This window comes from Oncorhynchus clarkii, chromosome 6, assembly GCF_045791955.1.
Source record: "Oncorhynchus clarkii lewisi isolate Uvic-CL-2024 chromosome 6, UVic_Ocla_1.0, whole genome shotgun sequence".
In the NCBI taxonomy this organism is placed as follows: Eukaryota; Metazoa; Chordata; class Actinopteri; order Salmoniformes; family Salmonidae; genus Oncorhynchus; species Oncorhynchus clarkii.
Window position 1 is genome coordinate 21,373,823 of NC_092152.1, and position 18,927 is coordinate 21,392,749.

Consider the following 18,927-nt stretch of genomic DNA (forward strand, 5'->3'; position numbering starts at 1 on the left):
TATAGCTGATTGTCATGTGCTATAACCTGACTGACTTGTGTGTCTAAGAAATATTGGTTTATTTTGCTTTGCAGATGAACAACACGGTTTGTTTCTTGATATTTTGTACTATAATGTTAATTGTTTTCAGTTGCATCATATTGATACTTTCTTCCCTCAAATGTTTGCTTGTGGCTTTGCAAAGTCAAGCAACACGTCTGATGTAACTAATATACAGTGGGGCAAAAAATGATTTAGTCTGCCACCAATTGTGCAAGTTCTCCCACTTAAAAAGATGAGAGAGGGATGAGATCCAAGGCATGTTATAGTGCAGGGCTTGACTGAGTTGAAAGTTGCAGTTTTAAAGATGATTATCATCAGGGTTGTTTGGAAGTCAGGTATTTTCTGACATTACAGATCGTTTCCTGTAACGTATGAGAGAAGTGACATCTCTTCATCTAAAATGTGTGATGCACGCACGTACGCATGCATTTCCATCCTGTGGGTTGCATTTCCTCCAACCATTATTGCTTTTTCAGTGAAACTTCAGGCCTTTAATGATCAATGTGTCAAACTATTCTGTGTTCTCTCTGCCAAAGTCAGAGCAAACCTTATTCCCAGTCCTCCTACCTTCAACTCAAAGTATGGATACCTCAGCTGGGAATCCTACTCCAATGTCTCCTATTACACCCGTATCCTACCCCCTGTGCCTGAAGGCTGCCCCACCCCTATGGGTGCCAAAGGTGAGAGGGCATCCAAAGTTCCTATCAGAAAATAATGACTACTGAAGACTACTTACGAAAATAAATCTTCCCAATGGCAACATGCATAGCTAACATACATACTTTTCTCCAGGAAAGTCTGTCCTCCCAGACCCAAAGCTGGTGGTGGAGAAGTTTCTGCTGAGGAGGAAGTTCAGGCCGGATCCACAGGGAACCAACCTGATGTTTGCTTTCTTCGCTCAGCACTTCACCCATCAGTTCTTCAAGACTCAAAACAGCATGGGCCTGGGCTTCACCAGGGCGTTGGGGCATGGGGTGAGAATGTTACTACCGCTACTGTATATGTACTCCCTGTACTGTACAGTATATTATTCTATTACATCATTATTGCATTATATTCTATATTTAGAGGGGGTAATGTATTTAGGTTTTAGCGGGGGCAGACAACTCAAACCCTTGGCGCAAAACAAATCTATTCCAACTAGTGTTTAGCGACGTTAAACTTTTTGTCCCATCTTGATTATAAGTACCCATAAAACATTGTGATACAGTATATAAAAAATATCCCCAAAAATATCAGCTAAAACGACAGTTGAGCTATAGCGCAAAATCAAATGCAACTGAATGAATCATGGCAAAAGATAATGTTGAAAGCCTGGCATGTGCACGCAATGGCACATCTTTTATTCCTTTCTGGTGGAGAAGCAAAACAGGTTTGTCTGTGTCTGTTGCGAGCACATTATGGAGCAGTGACTGTCTGAGGAACGGGCCATCTTACCATAATGAGCTGGGTTATAAACCTACAGTACACCATGGGCTGGATAGAAGCAGTTTGGTTTTCAACCTCGCATGCAAGGCTTTTCTCTGCCTTTATGGTTCATTTCTTTCTTAAGTTTAATACAGTTTAAGCTTATCATTCAATTTTTCTATTGATATTGATTGTTCTCTCTCATTATTAGTCCCCTGGCTAACGTACTTTTTGAGATGGATTGTTTGATTAGGAAAAAGCCATGCATAAAACAATGAAACGTTTAAAAACTGCTAGACACAGGATAGTTAGCTTTATTTTTATAACAGAAACTACCTAACACTTGACACCCAGTGTCCTAACACATTATGACATGGTCATAATGTGATAACACTGTTATGACCCATATTTACACCTGTGACATACACTGCATTTGGAAAGTATTTAGGCCCTTTGACTTTTTCCACATTTTGTTACGTTACAGCCTTATTCTAAAATGCTTTTTATATATATATATATATGTATATGTCACTACACAATACCTGATAATGACAAAGCAATAAGTTTTTTGAAATTTTTCCAAATTTATATTGCAATAAAACCTGAAAATATTACATTTACATAAGTATTCAGACCCATTACTCAGTACTTTGTTGAAGCACCTTTGGAAGCGATTCGGCCTCGTCGTCTTGCGTATGACGCTACAAGCTTGGCATAAATGTATTTGGGGAGTTTCTCCCGTTCTTTTCAGCAGTTCCACTCAAGCTCTGTCATGTTGAATGGGGATTACCAGGATGTGTATTCAAAGCATACGTGTACCAACTGGCAAGTGTCTTCACTGACATTTTCAACCTCTCCCTGACCGAGTCTGTAATACGTACATGTTTCAAGCAGACCACCATAGTCCCTGTGCCCAAGGAAGCGAAGGTAACCTGCCTAAATGATTACCGCCCCGTAGCACTCACGTCAGTAGCCATGAAGTGCTTTGAAACGCTGGTCATGGCTCACATCAACAGCATCCTCCCGGATACCCTAGACCCACACCAATTCGATTACCGCCCCAACAAATCCACAGATAATGCAATCTCAATCGCACTCCACAATGCCCTTTCCCACCTGGACAAAAGGGAACAACTATGTGAGAATGCTGTTCATTGACTACAGCTCAGTGTTCAACACCATAGTTCCCACGAACCTCATCACTAAGCTAAGGACCCTGGGACTAAACACCTCCCTCTGCAACTGGATCCTGGACTTCCTGACAGGCCGCCCCCAGGTGGTAAGGGTAAGCAACAAAATGTCTGCCACGCTGATCCACAACACTGGGGCCTCTCAGGGGTGTGTACTTAGTCCCTTCCCGTACTCCCTGTTCACCCACGACTGCGTGGCCAAACACGACTCCAACACCAACACAACACAACAGTGGTAGGCTTGACCATCGACAACGATGAGACAGGCTATGGGGAGGAGGTAAGAGAACTGGCAGTGTGGTGCCAGGACAACAACCTCTCCTTCACTGTGAGCAAGACAAAGGAGCTGATTGTGGACTACAGGAAAAGGCGGGCCAAACAGGCCTCCATTAACATCGACGGGGCTGTAGTGGAGTGGGTCGAGAGCTTCAAGTTTCTTGGTGTCCACATCACCAACGAACTATCATGGTCCAAACACACCAAGACAGTCATGAAGAGGGCACAACAAAACCTTTTCCCCCTCAGGAGACTGAAAATATTTTACATGGGTCCCCAGATCCTCAAATGGTTCTACAGCTGCACCATTGAGAGCATCCTGACAGTTGCATCACCTCCTGGTATGGCAACTGCTCGGCATCTGACCATAAGGTGCAACAGAGGGTAGTGCATACGGCCCAGTACATCACTGGGACCAAGCTTCCTGCCATCCAGGACCTATATAATAGGCGGTGTCAGATGAAAACCCAACAAAATTGTCAGAGCCTCCAGTCACCCAAGTCATAGACTTTCTATGCTATCGCATGGCAAGCAGTACCGGAGAGCCAAGTCTAAGACCAAAGTCTCCTTAGCAGCTTCCACTCCCAAGTCATAAAACTGCTGAATGATTAATCAAATGGCCACCGGACTATTTACATTGTTAAGGGCTTGTAAGTAAGCATTTCACGGTAAGGTCTACACTTGTTGTATTCGGTGCATGTGACAAATAAAGTTTGATTTGAATGTCGCTGCTCAGCTATTTTCAGGTCTTTCCAGAGATGTTCGATCTGGTTCAACTCTGGCCACTCAAGGACATTCAGTGACTTATCCCGAAGCCACTCCTGTGTTGTATTGGCTGCGTGCTTAGGGTCGCTGTCCATTTGGAAAGTGAATCGTCGCCCCAGTCTGAGGTCCTGAGCGCTCTGGAGCAGGTTTTCATCAAGGATCTCTCTCTGTACTTTGCTCCGTTCATCTTTCCCTCGATCCTGACTTGTCTCCCAGTCCCTGCTGCTTAAAAACATCCACACAGCATGATGCTGTCATCCATGCTTCACCATAGGCACATGGCAAACTCCAAACGGGCTGCCATGTGCCTTTTACTGAGGAATGGCTTCTCTATGGCCAATCTACCATAAAGGCCTGATTGGTGGAGTGCTGCACAGTTTGTTGTCCTTCTGGAAGGTTCTCCCATCTCCACAGAGGAACTCTAGAGGACTGTCAGCTTGACCATCGAATTCTTGGTCACCTCATGTCCAGTTAATTGAATTTACCACAGGTGGACTCCAATCAAGTAGTAGAAACATCTCAAGGATGATCAATGGAAACAGGATGCACCTCAGCTCAATTTAGTCTTATAGCAAAGGTTCTGAATACTTATGTATATAATATTATTATTATTTTTTTTAAATGTGCAAGAATTTCTAAACCTGTGTTCGCTTTGCAATTATGGGATATTGAGTGGAAAAACATTTAAATCCCTTTTAGAATAAAGCTGTAACCTAACAGTGGAAAAAGAGAAGGGGTGTGAATACTTTGTGAATGCACCGTATGTTGTGTTATTTCATGGCTGATTTATGACGTCTACCGAAGTGTCAACCCACATTTTATTAACATTTGTGTTTTCCTGCCAATAAGTTTCCTGTTTGAATGTTTTGTCTTTTTAAATCCTTAATTAATTCTTTACAGTCATGTTTTTTTCATCATTTTAAATAATTTGTAGAAAATGTACTTTATGACACTGTCATTAAGGATTATGACCATCCTGTGTCCCTTTTACGTGGACACAAAATATACACTGTCAAGCAATATGACCCCCATAATTCAGATAGGCCTATCACTTACATGCCCTTTTAATCAGTCATCAGTTGAAAAGAGGGTGTCTTGTCCTGCTCCTGAAATCAGTTTCTGCATTCATTTCAGTCATCAGCAACAGAGCATTGGGGTAGGTGCATGTCTGAAAATAAATAACCATAAAATGTCTACATATATGTCATGACATTGTTATGACCATATAACAGTTTATGACATGTCAGCTGTTATGACATGGTTATGACACTGGGTGTCAAGTAAAGTGTTACCAAAAGAATATAGGTTTAGGCTAGGGAGGGAGAGAAACAATATTTCCTGACAGGACATTTTGCACTGCTTTGGTGGAATTCTCCTCTCTGTCTGGCCTGAATTCCTGTCTTGCCTTCTGTATAAGCTACATAAGACAGTGAGTGCCCTAAAGTGTTGGGATGGTGACATTTGTTTTGTTTTGGCTCTGTACTCCAGCACTTTGGATTTGAAATGATACAATGACTATGGGGTTAAATTGCAGACTGTCAGCTTTAATTTGAGGGTATTTCCATCCATAATAGATGAACTGTTTTGAAATTACAGCACTTTATGTACATAGTTGTTGTAGGAATTAAATTCCTCTGTTTTAACACCCAATTAAAATTAAACACTCTGTCAATTCATAAGGAGATGTATGACCCTTATTACTATAAAAATGGACAGAGCCCAGTCTTAAAGTCAAACAGCAGCCTTTATTCACGAGAGTACTGCTCCTTACACATTTTACCACAGGTTATAAATATAAATGACCTGACCAAATATAAATTCATTTATATGTATTAAAGCAGTCAAAAGTGTAGTATTTCATCCCATATTCCTTGCACACAATGATTACATCAAGCATGTGAATCTACAAACTTGTTGGATGCATTTGTATTTGTTTTGGTTGTTTCAGATTATTTTGTGCCCAAAAGAAATGAATGACAAATAATGTATTGTCATTTTTTTGTCGCTTTTATTGTAAATAAGAATATAATACGTTTCTAAACACTTCTACATTAATGTGGATGCTACCATGATTACGGATAATCCTGAAAAAATCATCAATAATGAAGAGTGAGAAAGTTAGTCACACAAATATTTTACCCCACCCCCCAAAAAATGCTAACCTTCCCTGTTACTGTAATGGTGAGAGGTTTGCATGTCTTGGGGTTATGATATTTTTGCCTTTAACTTTCTCACTCATCATTATTCATGATTCATTCAGGACTATTTGTAATCATGGTAGCATCCACATTAATGTAGAAGTGTTTAGAAATGTATTCTATAGCGGTCTAAGGCACTGCATTGCAGTGCTAGCTGCGTCACTACAACGCCTGGTTCGATCCCAGGCTGTGTCCGAGCCGGCCGCTACCGGGAGACCCATGAGGCGGCGCACAATTGGCCCAGTGTAGTCCGGGTTAGGGGAGGGCTTGGTCGGCCGAGTTGTCCTTGTCCCGGGCGCAATGCACGCTGACATGCTCGCCATGTGTACAGTGTTTCCTCTGACACATTGGTGCTTCTGGGTTAAGCGAGCATTGCGTCAAGAAGCAGTGCGGCTTGGTGGGGTCGCGTTTTGGAGGACGCACGACTCTCGAACTTGCCTCTCCCGAGTCCCATTGCTGCAACTCCCGTACGGACAAGACTGTAACTACTAATTTGGATATTACGAAATTTGGTAGAAAAAGGGGTAAAAAAAGAAAATAAGGATGTATAACAAATTTATTTGATTCTTATTTACAATAAGTGACTCCAAAAGGACTCTACGTAATTTACAATGAATTTATATTGGGCACAAAATAATCTGAAATGCAACCAAAACAAATAGCAAATGCATCCAAAAAGTTTGTAGTGACAAGCTTGATGTAATCATTGCGTGCCAGGATTTTGGGACCAAATACTAAACAGAGCCAAAACAACAAAAGATGTCACTTTCCCAATACTTTTGGAGCTCACTGTATTGATTGAAATAGGCTATAGGAATAGGCATGTTACTCAATGTCACTTGTGAGACTTTTACTGCACAGCACCAGGTCAAGTTCAAATAAGCTAAACCATCATCTGCCTCATCACGATGTCATCACCATCAACAAACAAACCCTGCACACTCTACGAGAGACATGAGAACCATATTCATCTCTATCTCTTGCCATGCGTCATGTCTCACAATCTCTTTTTAATCTCATATTTTATAATAATCTCTAAACAGGTGGATGCCGGCCATGTCTACGGCGATAATCTGGTGCGTCAACTGAACCTCCGGCTTCTTAAAGACGGAAAGATGAAATACCAGGTATGTAGAATATTGCATAACTCCACTCCAGCTGTGGACAAGTCTCCACTGGAATGTTACTGTAAACATGGTACCACTCTGTGGTAACTCTGAGGTACTTGTGATTAAAGTAAATACTATTCGTTCCGAGCCCCATAAATTATCTTATCGCATCACTAGCATGAAAGAATACACATCTTCTAAGAGGGAACACATCTTGACTCATGTCGGGATAAAGAAGTACACCCATGGGCTTTATCTGTTGAAATGAACTTCTACAGAAAGGAGTTTTGGGATTGGTATCTGTTTTTGGGAACTGGGTGTTGGTTCAGAGTCAGGGAGAGCTGATGTTGTAACAACCCCATTGATCAATGTCTCTTTCAGCAGTGGCTTGTGTTAACTATAAATGACACCACAACAAGGTTCCAGTTTAACAATGTTTACCGTATTTCCACAGTACTTAGTTGTGATCACACTCAGGCCAGGTCCAACTGCAAGAGAGATTTCTGCGCAGGCGCATTAATAACAGAGTGATAGCACTGTAATAACAGAAGTATAAGGATACTTATAACATGACAAACAATTTCCCACTTTTCTTTAAAGATAAATAGAGAACATCAACAAAATAATTAAATGTCCTAGTATTATTCAAGTCCCCCATTACAAATGGGTTGTCTGACAACGTGTTTTTTTTCCATTACTGAGTGCCTTTAGGAACACGACATGATGCTCCCTTTTTAGTTAGACAGTCAGCAAGCTGTTCCTCCGCTGGATTCTCTGTGCTTGAATAAATTCCTTGATGCTGCTAATCTCAAGATGAAGTATTTTCTCCGTGACAGACTTGGTTTATTTGACAGCATCAACTAGGAAGTAGTTGTCAGTGACACAAACTACAGGTACAATGGGTTGTTTTGACTCACCAGTGGTGAGCTCTGAGAACAGACTTGCCAGAAAGAGCAAGGGTTTCTCCAGCAAGTGTTCTCCGTACAACCCTCCTTGTCCTTTTTGACTGCCAACAGATAGATGAGAATCTTTCTTCCTCACCCATTAACATGATTATATGTCCACATTGTGTGCCTCTGTCTGTAAGGTTTCCTAGGGAAGCATCACTGACAACAACTGGTTTCTGAGAGTCATCTTTTCCCACATGCTGAAACTTTAGTCACTTGTTCTGATTTCAGTTTACAAACGACTTTGTTTGCCTCATGAATGGTTTGTACAGTGGCATGTTTTGTGTTGGATGCCAAGTTGCAGCCATCAAACATTACATCAGGTCTACTGTCTAGTAACCCATAGCATTTGACCTATCTTTGACCTCAATCAGCTTCAATTCCACAGAGGGAATTGAAGCTCTTTTTTAAAATTCATGTGGATGGGTTGAAGATTGATATAGCTTTCTTGTTGCATCAGTATTGTTGCGTCAACTGTAATAAATTTCATGCCAACATAACTAAAACTATCATGCTCCACACGGCCGACATGGAAAACGGCTTTGAGGTGTGGAATCACAGTTGTAGCAAAGGTCTGTGAGCCACACTAGATGAATTCATCAGCATGACAGGCAGGTACTCCAGTCACATTGCAGTCTTGATCAAGCCAATAGAAGACTGCAGGACCCACTTGTGACATTTTGCAAACTGTACTCAGCATTGCCTTGACAAAAAAAAAATGTTTTTACCCCAATTGGTTTCCAATTGGTAGTTACACTCTTGTCTCATCGCTGCAACTCCCGTACAGACTCGGGAGAGGCGATGGTCGAGAGCCGTGCGTTCCCCCGAAACTCAACCAAGCCGCACTGCTTTCACCCGGAAGCCAGCCGCATCAATGTGTTGGAGGAAACACCATACACCTGGCGACTGTGTCAGCGTGCACTGCGCCTGGTCCACCACTGGAGTCGCTGGTGCATGATGGGACAAGGACATCCCTGCCGGCCAAAACCTCCCCTAACCCGGACGACACTGGACCAATTGTGCACCACCCCATGGGTCTCCCGGTCGCGGCCGGCTGTGACTCTAGTGGCACAGCTAGCACTGCAATGCAATGCCTTAGACCGCTGCGCCACTCGGGAGGCTTGTTGCCTTGACTTTGTTGTACCAGTAGAGCGAGGCATTTGCCAGGCCATACATACACTTTTTTAGTTACCACAGTGGCCCTTAGCTTCAGGTCAGACGTGAATGTCCCTTGACAGCTCTGTTCCCTGTAGAAATGCAAGTTTGATTGTCTCTCCAGAAGTCAGTTGCTTTATGGACTGTATGCAGCAGTCTTTACTTCCATGTTGCATTTCTCAGCCATTTCTCGTTTCATTATTATTGAATTCTCCAGTGTCATTGTACAATTTCTGGGGCGGGCCATGCATACTTATCCAGGAATTAATGAAGTGCTTGACGATTTCACTGGGTTTCTATGTAATCACAATGCTTCCAGCACTGAAGCGTGTGAAGTGGTCCATTTATGTGAAGGCACCACAGACTTGGTCCTAGCTCGTGTAGGTCTACAGCCAGTGTTTAATTTTACTTGGAAGCCAGTGGCAAACCAACAGTTGGTCTGGGTTTGCTTTGTCTGGCATGTATAGGCTGTCATTGTAAGTAAGAATTTGTTCTTAACTGACTTGTCTAGTTAAAGGTTCCATCTTTTTTTAAATTTAAATGTCTCACAACTGCTCACTATCTGCCGTAGAATGGAAATGCACTCATCATCATTATTCCCAGAACTGCTGAGTAATTTCTGATGTCTGTCAACTGTAGCATGTTAATTGGGGAGAACGTGCTTGTAGTAATGGCTGGAACGGAATTATTGGAATGGTATCAAATACATCAAACACATGGTTTCCATGGTAAGTGTTCTGTAACGTTGGTCGTTGGGAGAAAGAGAGGAGGACCAATGCGTAGCGTGGTAAGTGTTCTGTAACGTTGGTCGTTGGGAGAAAGAGAGGAGGACCAATGCGTAGCGTGGTAAGTGTTCATAGCTTTTAATGACTTACTAGAACACTGAACAAAACAATAAATAACAAACAAACAGTCCCGTAAGGTGAAAGACAAAAACATTAAACAGGAAATATACCCCCCACTACTCAAAAGTGAAACCAGGCTACCTAAGTATGGTTCTCAATCAGGGACAACGATTGACAGCTGCCTCTAATTGAGAACCATACCAGGCCAAACACAGAAATCCCAAATCATAGAAAAAAGAACATAGACAACCCACCCAACTCACGCCCTGACCATACTAAAACAAAGACATAACCAAAGAACTAAGGTCAGAACGTGACTGTAATGTTACACTGCTCTATCTCTCTGTATACATTTTCCTCTTATTTTAACTTGTTACTTTTTATGAGGACAGTCTTTAACCCAATGTTAAGTGCGTTGACAAATAACACATTTGGATCTCCTTCCATACCTGCTCAGTGGATTTGTGCGAGGCAATGGCGCCCTCGTCTAGTTGTCTTGATAACATGACTTATTGGCGCTTTTTCTCTGCTGTTCAGTGTAATATGCTAGGTCACTCACTTGCATTCCATCTATTATTGGCGTGACAGCCGTCTTTTCACCCAAAATCCTTTTTAGTGCCAACTATCCGGGCGGGCAGTATCTACTATCCGGGCGGGCAGTATCTACTATCCAGGCGGGCAGTATCTACTATCCGGGCGGGCAGTATCTACTATCCGGGCGGGCAGTATCTACTATCCGGGCGGGCAGTATCTACAATCCGGGCGGGCAGTATCTACAATCCGGGCGGGCAGTATCTACTATCCGGGCGGGCAGTTTCTACTATCCGGGCGGGCAGTATCTACTATCCGGGCGGGCAGTATCTACTATCCGGGCGGGCAGTATCTACTATCCGGGCGGGCAGTATCTACTATCCGGGCGGGCAGTATCTACTATCCGGGCGGGCAGTATCTACTATCCGGGCGGGCAGTATCTACTATCCGGGCGGGCAGTATCTACTATCCGGGCGGGCAGTATCTACTATCCGGGCGGGCAGTATCTACTATCCGGGCAGGCAGTATCTACTATCCGGGCGGGCAGTATCTACTATCCGGGCGGGCAGTATCTACTATCCGGGCGGGCAGTATCTACTATCCGGGCGGGCAGTATCTACTATCCGGGCGGGCAGTATCTACTATCCGGGCGGGCAGTATCTACTATCCGGGCGGGCAGTATCTACTATCCGGGCGGGCAGTATCTACTATCCGGGCGGGCAGTATCTACTATCCGGGCGGGCAGTATCTACTATCCGGGCGGGCAGTATCTACTATCCGGGCGGGCAGTATCTACTATCCGGGCGGGCAGTATCTAGCAACTTGAAAGTGAACACCGCATCCAGGAGAACCATGTTGTACTTGCACATCCTGTTGTAAATCCTGTTACATCCTGTTACTTGCACATCCTGTCTGTTCAAAATAAATGATGTAGTCAGTCATTGCAACCCAAAATATGTCTAACACTCAAAGTTTGAATATGCCTCGTAGGCAGTCTTTCTCTTCTTTAAGTAACAGAATCCAGTTCTCTGATCAAAGTTTGAATACCGTCGTCCTTGTTCAAATCCTTTGCAGATTTTTCCTGTGTTGTATCTCTCTCCTCGAGCGATAATACCACCGCAAATGCTTGCTTTTTCTCGTCCAGATTATTAACCCGTGTCCAGATTCCGAGTTAATTTTTCAAACTTACATAAAACCTCTTCTCTTCGAAGCGAGGTGGCCCATTGTAGTTATTAGCCATCCTCTGCTACCAATGTTGACTCTAAATCAGGATTTCCCAGAGTTGGTTATTGGAATCAGCTGTGTAGTGCTAGGGCAAAAAAAATGGGGGGTGGGGGACTCATGGGGGGCCCAAAGACTGACTTTGGGGAAGCCCTGCTCTATTTCCACAGTACATAGTTGTCATCACACTCAGGCCAGGTCTAACTGCAAGAGACTTCTGCGCAGGCGCACTAATAAGAGTGATAGCACCGTAATAACAGAAGTATAGGGATACTTAAATGTACTTCACACTATGCATAGGACTCAGGATGAGATGGCTGTACAACTGTTGGTTATTTAGGGGGGTTGTTGAGGTAAACAGTATTTACTGTAACTAACAGTAGTGTTTCAAAATGTTGTGGTCATGGGCACGGCCCATTCCTCCACTGGTAATTGGGCATTGGCAAGACATAGTCATTGATTAGTTTGGCAGGTTGCTGGTGAACATCCTGTTCACCAACATCTTTTAAGTTACAGTATGTATAAAGGAAGGATGCATTAATAAAGTTTACAATCGCAGAGGTCCATTCCTGTCAGTGACATATTTAAAATGTATTTTCCACAAAACCCCAAAGGGAACACTAATGATAAAGTTTATCATCCAAAGAAATTAGTAAAGCATGCTCATTGACTCACTAAAGCTCAGTATTGTGCTATTGAGTCAGTAAAGCTCTTAAGGGGTCCATAGTATTACTTTCCCTTTTTCACTATCTTCTCTTCCAGGTAATTAAAGGTGAGGTGTACCCTCCAACGATAGCCGAGGCGGCAGTGAATATGAGCTACCCTCGAGGGGTTCCCGAGGGGCAGCGCATGGCCATTGGGCAGGAGGTGTTTGGGCTGCTGCCAGGCCTCACCATGTACGCCACCCTGTGGCTGAGAGAACACAACCGCGTCTGTGACATCCTGAAGGCCGAGCACCCCACCTGGGGGGATGAGCAGCTCTTCCAGACCACCAGGCTCATCGTCATAGGTAAGTACACACTGGCCTAAACAGAGATCTCTCTTGTCTTTCATGTTGCCAGACACTGTGCTTTAGGCAGGAATATTAATATTAAGGAAACCTTTCCATGTTCTGGGTTGAGTGAATAGTTACGGGGAAAATAATCCACACACTGCTATAGTAAATACATATTTTTTTTGTTCATATTCCAGGTGAAACTATCCGGATAGTGATCGAGGACTACGTGCAGCACCTGAGCGGCTACCTGTTGGATCTGAAGTTTGATCCGGTCCTGCTCTTCAAGTCCACGTTTCAGTACAGGAACCGCATCGCTGTGGAGTTCAACCAACTGTACCACTGGCACCCCCTTATGCCAGACAGCTTCCACATAGACGGAGACGTGGTGCCCTACTCCCAGTTCATCTTCAACACCTCCATCGTCACACACTACGGGGTGGAGAAACTGGTGGACGCTTTCTCACGCCAGTGTGCTGGACAGGTATGGGCTGTGTGGTGACCATGGGATGTCATATGCAGTGTTATATTGATGAACCCTAGTCTCAATATCATTGTCATGCCATAGGGGAGAGTGGGGTATATGTTATTCAGCATCACTAAATCAAGGGAAATATAGCATTTCTAACAGAGATATCTACATATATTTCAGGATGCTAGAATTCATGTAAACATAACAGTTTGAGAAAATAGCATGTCCAAAAGAAGTGGTGTCTTGGCACAACTTACCCAGGGTATGGATTACATTGAGCATAGAGACGGGTAAGTTGAACCGCCTTGGGGTAAGTGGGTGCGGTGCTGATAGGTCAAAGTTTAATTCATGGAATGGGGGTGTGGTATATTGTACATTGAGTGTACAAAACATTAGTAACTATTTCCATGACAGACTGACCAGGTGAAAGCTGCGATCCCTTATTGATGTCACTTGTTAAATCAACTTCAATCAGTGAAGGGGAGGAAACAGGTTAAAGAACGATTTAATAAGCCTTGAGACATGGATTGTGTATGTGGGCCATTGAGGGTGAATAGGCACACCTACATGTCTTTGAACAGAGTATGGTAAATCATATCAAATTTTATTAGTCACATGCGCCAAATACAACAGGTTCACCTTACATTGAAATGCTTACTTACAAGCCCTTAACCAACAATTCAGTATTAAAATATACGGATAAGAATAAGAAATCAAAGTAACAAGTAATTAAAGCGCAGCAGTAAAATAACAACAGCTAGACTATATACAGGGGGCTACCGGTACAGAGTCAATGTTCGGGGCACTGGTTAGTTGAGGTAATATGTAGATAGTTATTAAAGTGACTGCATAGATAATAAGAGAGTAGCAGCTGTGTAAAAGAGGGGGGGGGGGGAAATGCAAATAGTCTGGGTAGCCATTTGATTAGGTGTTCAGGAATCTTATGGCTTGGGGATAAAAGCTGTTTAGAAGCCTCTTGGACCTAGACTTGGCATTCCGGTACCGCTTGCCGTGCGGCAGCAGAGAGAGCAGTCTATGACTAGGGTGGCTGGAGTCTGACAATTTTTAGGGCCTTCCTCTGACACCGCCTGGTATAGAGGTCCTGGATGGCAGGAAGCTTGGCCCCAGTGATGTACTGGGCAGTACGCACTACCTTCTGTAGTGCCTTGCATTCTGAGGCTGAGCAGTTGCCATACCAGGCAGTGATGCAACCAGTGAGGATGCTCTCGATGGTGCAGCTGTAGAACCTTTTGAGAATCTGAGGATCCATGTCAAATCTTTTCAGTCTCTTTAAGGGGGAATAGGTATTGTCGTGCCCTCTTCATGACTGTCTTGGTGTGCTTGGACCATGATAGTTTGTTGGTGATGTGGACACCAAGGAACTTGAAGCTCTCAACCTGCTCCACTGCAGCCCCATCAATGAGAATGGGGGTGTGCTCAGTCCTCCTTTTCCTGTAGTCCACAATCATCTCCTTTGTCTTAATCATGTTGAGGGAAAGGTTGTTGTCCTGGCACCACACAGTCAGGTCTCTGACCTCCCTATAGGCTGCCTTTTCGTTGTCGGTGATCAGGCCTAGCACTGTTGTGTCATTGGCAAACTAAAATTATGGTGTTGGATTCGTGCCTGGCCATGCAGTCATGAGTGAACAGGAAGTACAGGGGAGACTGAGCACGCACCTCTGAGGGGCCCCTGTGTTGAGGATCAGAATGGTGGATATGTTGTTACCTACCCTTACCACCTGGGGGTGGCCCGTCAGGAAGTCCAGGATCCAGTTGCAGAGGAAGGTGTGTAGTCCGAGGGTCCTTAGCTTATTGATGAGCTTTGAGCGCACTATGGTGTTGAACGCTGAGCTGTAGTCAATGAATAGCATTCACAAATTGTGAGAATGCTATTCATTAATAGGTGCCAGGCACACCGGTTTGAGTGTGTCAACGTCTGCAACGCTGCTGGGTTTTTCACACTCAGTTTCCTGTGTGTATCAAGAATAGTATACCACCCAAAGGACATCCAGCCAACTCCAGCCAAGCATTGGCGCTAACATGGGCCAGCATCCCTGGCCCTGTGGAACGTTTTTGACACTTTGTATAGTCCATGCCCCGACAAATTGAGGCGGTTTTGAGTGCCAAAGAGAGTGCACCTTAATATTAAGGTGTTTGTACAAAACATTACAATCAGTAAGGCGGCAGGTAGCCTAGCGGTTAGAGCGTTGGGCCAGTAACCGAAAGGTTGTTGGTCCAAATGCCCCAGCCGAGAAAGTGAAAAATCTGTATGCCCTTGAGCAAGGCACGTAACCTTAATTTGCTCCAGGGGCACTGTACTACTAGGGCTGACTGTAAAACAATTAGGGTTGACCCCAATTAGTCGTTTTTGTAGCAAATAAGTAGCAAATAAACATATTTTTTTATGGCACACAAGACACCTGTCTGATTCGCGCCCAAGACTGGCTAAGATGCACAATGCATGTCTCTCTCCAGAATGTGCTCTCTCCCTCCAATTTGTGCACATTCATTGTTTCATAACTCCATTGTGTGAGTTGTCTGTGTTTGATTGTTAGTGTGTATCAATTACCCATTACATACAGTATATCACCAATTGTACATTTACTGTTAATTCCTATCATTTCTATTCTAAAATGTTTGTTTGGTTACAGTAATTTCTGTTAAATCATTAATTTACTGTTCTCATTGTCAGAGGGGACACGTTGTTTGCAGACCACACAACCTGTTTACACTTGTGAGAAACAAGTTTTGGTTAATTCCATTCATTCCAGAGTTTTGTGAATTTAGTTATCTTTTGTGTGGAGTGCTCCTGTCAATGTTGAGTTAGGACATTCACCTTATTATGTATAGGAGTAGGCCTTTAGGCTACCTGGCCTGCGCCCAAATGTAGCCAAACAGTAGTTTGGAAAAATGAATTTTAAAATGTCTACCAATCAATTGGTGGAAAGAACAGATGACTTTCGGTCAACCAATATTTTTTGTCGGGGACAGCCCTACAAACAACACATTTTCACTACACCTAACCGGTGTATGTGACAAAACTATTTACATTTTTTTTTAATGTATACCTACAATCAGATATAGATCTCTCTGTTCAATATCACTTAGCCTTCCATTTCCTGACCAGTTTTCTGGGATAGGGATGTCGTTTCTATGTGCCAATTTCTAGGCAAGTTCACTGCAATTGAGGCTACTAAGCTCATGAAACTGGTCTGCAAGATTCTTGATATGTTTAGCAAGTTCAGACTCCATGTCATCAGATAAGACCTTTTGTGCCTCTACTACTCTATCATAGCTTCTCTTACGCACAGGTACATGTTTTGTTTTCCTTTTTGTCAATCTACTTCAGTGTCATTCAGTTATTTTTATCATCCATTGCTGCTGCTTGTACTTCTTCCCTTCTGTCACTTCCTTGGCTGCTCTTTCAATAACCTTAAGGGGGGCTTGTTGCATGATATCTGCTCTGTAACAAAAATGCGTTCATATGCATGACACAATGCAAAAATACTATTCGTATTATGCATCAATCTGACAAAAATGTCATCATAATTTGTATGGTGGCCATTGGCTCAACTTTTGACTATATTAGCCCAATACAGCTACAAGGATGCACTTTCATGCTATGTTTAGGACCTCATCTTGTAGCTTATAGAGACCCCAACTGATTTATAAATCAATCTAATTCAGTTTAGATACAAGCATCATGAAATCTCTTAACACAATAAATTAATTTGACTTTGAAAATCTTTTTTATTTTACCTAACTTGCTAACCACATGTTCCATGTGGGATTTTCCTTTACATAATCCATGAAATGATGACCTCTTCCTAAATATTTGGTCACATTTATTAATTTTGTTTCCTAGAAACAAAGGGTTGCTCAACTAACTCTTTGGAGCAACTTACCTGGCACTCTCCCCTACATAGAAAGTTGTCTAAAGTGCATACAGATCTGGGCTATAATGATCTGTCTGATAGGATTGTGTGTCAAGGTTAGGGTCAATTCGAATTGAAGTCAGGGAGTCTATTCAGGGAGTAAACAAAAATTCTGAAAAATGTAATCTATTTTCTATTTCTACCAAAAAGCAGAAGCTATTTATTTGAAGTGACTTCAACTGAATTGATGTGTGTGTTGTAGTTCTTTTGAGCCAAGCAAATTCTATGTACGAGAGATGGAGAGTTTTATTAATTTATTGGAAATGAAATACAGAAATATCTCATTTATATAAGTATTCACACCCCTGAGTCAATACATGTTAGAATCACCTTTGGCAGTGATTAACAGCTATGGGTCTTTCTGAGTAAGTCTCTAAATTGGCAGATGGCAGTTTAAAGTGACTCAAATCCTATTTATTTGCATATCTGATTTGAATCTGTTCTTTTTTCCTGCAGTCTGAACAGCCAAAAAGCACATGGAATCTGATATTTCAAGCCACATTTCAAACCAGCTTTGTAGGTGGTTTGAAGTCAAATACAAATCTGATTCCTGGCCATGTGACTTGTTTGAACGGTCAAATCTGACTTCAAGTTGGTTTTTAGACTGTTTTTCGACATATCTTGTTGCTTGCTAGGTCCCTCAAGTTGTTTTTAGACTGTTTTTCGACATGTTGCTTGCTAGGTCCATGTGGTAGCTAACTAGCTTGTTAATTGTTCACAAACAAATGTGGGAATGTGCTAGAAAACTAAACAGCTACCTAGCAAGTTGGATCGTCTTATCCTATCAAGGTTTAAAAGTGTTCTTACTCTATGATTTGGAACATTCAAATTGCTACGTAACTTCTGAGTGATGGGAAGCACAACCACAACAAAACAGCCTACACAATTGCGCACACCCATTATTACTGTGACAACTAGCATAGCCTTTTCAGCAAATGACTGCTGTCAGAACACACACATCCAATTTGGTCACTTGTAACTGTTTGGACAGTCAGTAGTCCAACACGGATTTGAAAAACAAACTCATTTGAGCATTAAGCCCTGCGGTTTGAAAAAGGCTGAAGAGCTTTGTACACCTGGGTTGTACAATATTTGTACATAATTATTTTTACAATTCTTCAAGCTCTGCCAAGTTGGATGTTGATCATTGCTAGACAGCCATATTCAAGTCTTGCCATATATTTTCAAGACGATTTTAAGTCAAAACTGTAACTAGGCCCGTCTGGAACGTTCAATGTCATCTTGGTAAGCAATTAGTGTTGTATTTGACCTCGTGTTTTAGGTTATTGTCCTGCTGAAAGGTGAATTTCCATTCTCTTTTTGTAAAAAAAAAAGAAAAATCCCTAGTTCTTGCCGATAGCAAGGATACCCATAACATGATGCAGCCACCACCATGCTTGAAAATATGAAGTGGTACTCAGTGATGTGATTTTGTGTTGGATTTGCCCCAAACACAATACTTTGTATTCAGGATATAAAGTGAATTTCTTTGCCACAGTTTTTGCAGTTTTACTTTTATTTTAGTGCCTTTATTGCAAACAGGATGCATGTTTTGGAATATTTTTTTCCAGTACAGGTTTCCTTCTTTTCACTCTGTCGTTTAAGTTAGTATTGTAGATGAACTACAATGTTGTTGATCTATCCTCAGTTTTCTTCTATCACAGCCTTTAAACTATGTAATTGTTTTAAAGTGAACTTTGGCCTCATGGTGAAAATCCCTGAGTGCTTTCCTTCCTCTCTGGCAACTCAGTTAGGAAAGACGCCTGCATCTTTGTAGGGACTGGATGCCTTAATACACCATCCAAAGTGTAATAACTTCACCATGCTCAAAGCGATATTC

General features: G+C 42.5%; 1 protein-coding gene across 3 annotated transcripts in view; it reads left to right on the forward strand.

Annotated features, from left to right (window-relative positions):
• LOC139410773 (prostaglandin-endoperoxide synthase 1) overlaps nucleotides 1–18,927 on the forward strand; it is a 62,304-nt gene that overhangs the window by 26,566 nt on the left and 16,811 nt on the right. For all 3 annotated transcript variants that reach the window (XM_071156262.1, XM_071156261.1, XM_071156260.1), the window contains 5 exons: nucleotides 579–722; nucleotides 835–1,016; nucleotides 6,922–7,005; nucleotides 12,449–12,695; nucleotides 12,878–13,164. In XM_071156262.1, coding sequence (XP_071012363.1) covers nucleotides 579–722; nucleotides 835–1,016; nucleotides 6,922–7,005; nucleotides 12,449–12,695; nucleotides 12,878–13,164 — 944 coding nt within the window. The remainder of the gene's footprint in view (nucleotides 1–578; nucleotides 723–834; nucleotides 1,017–6,921; nucleotides 7,006–12,448; nucleotides 12,696–12,877; nucleotides 13,165–18,927) is intronic.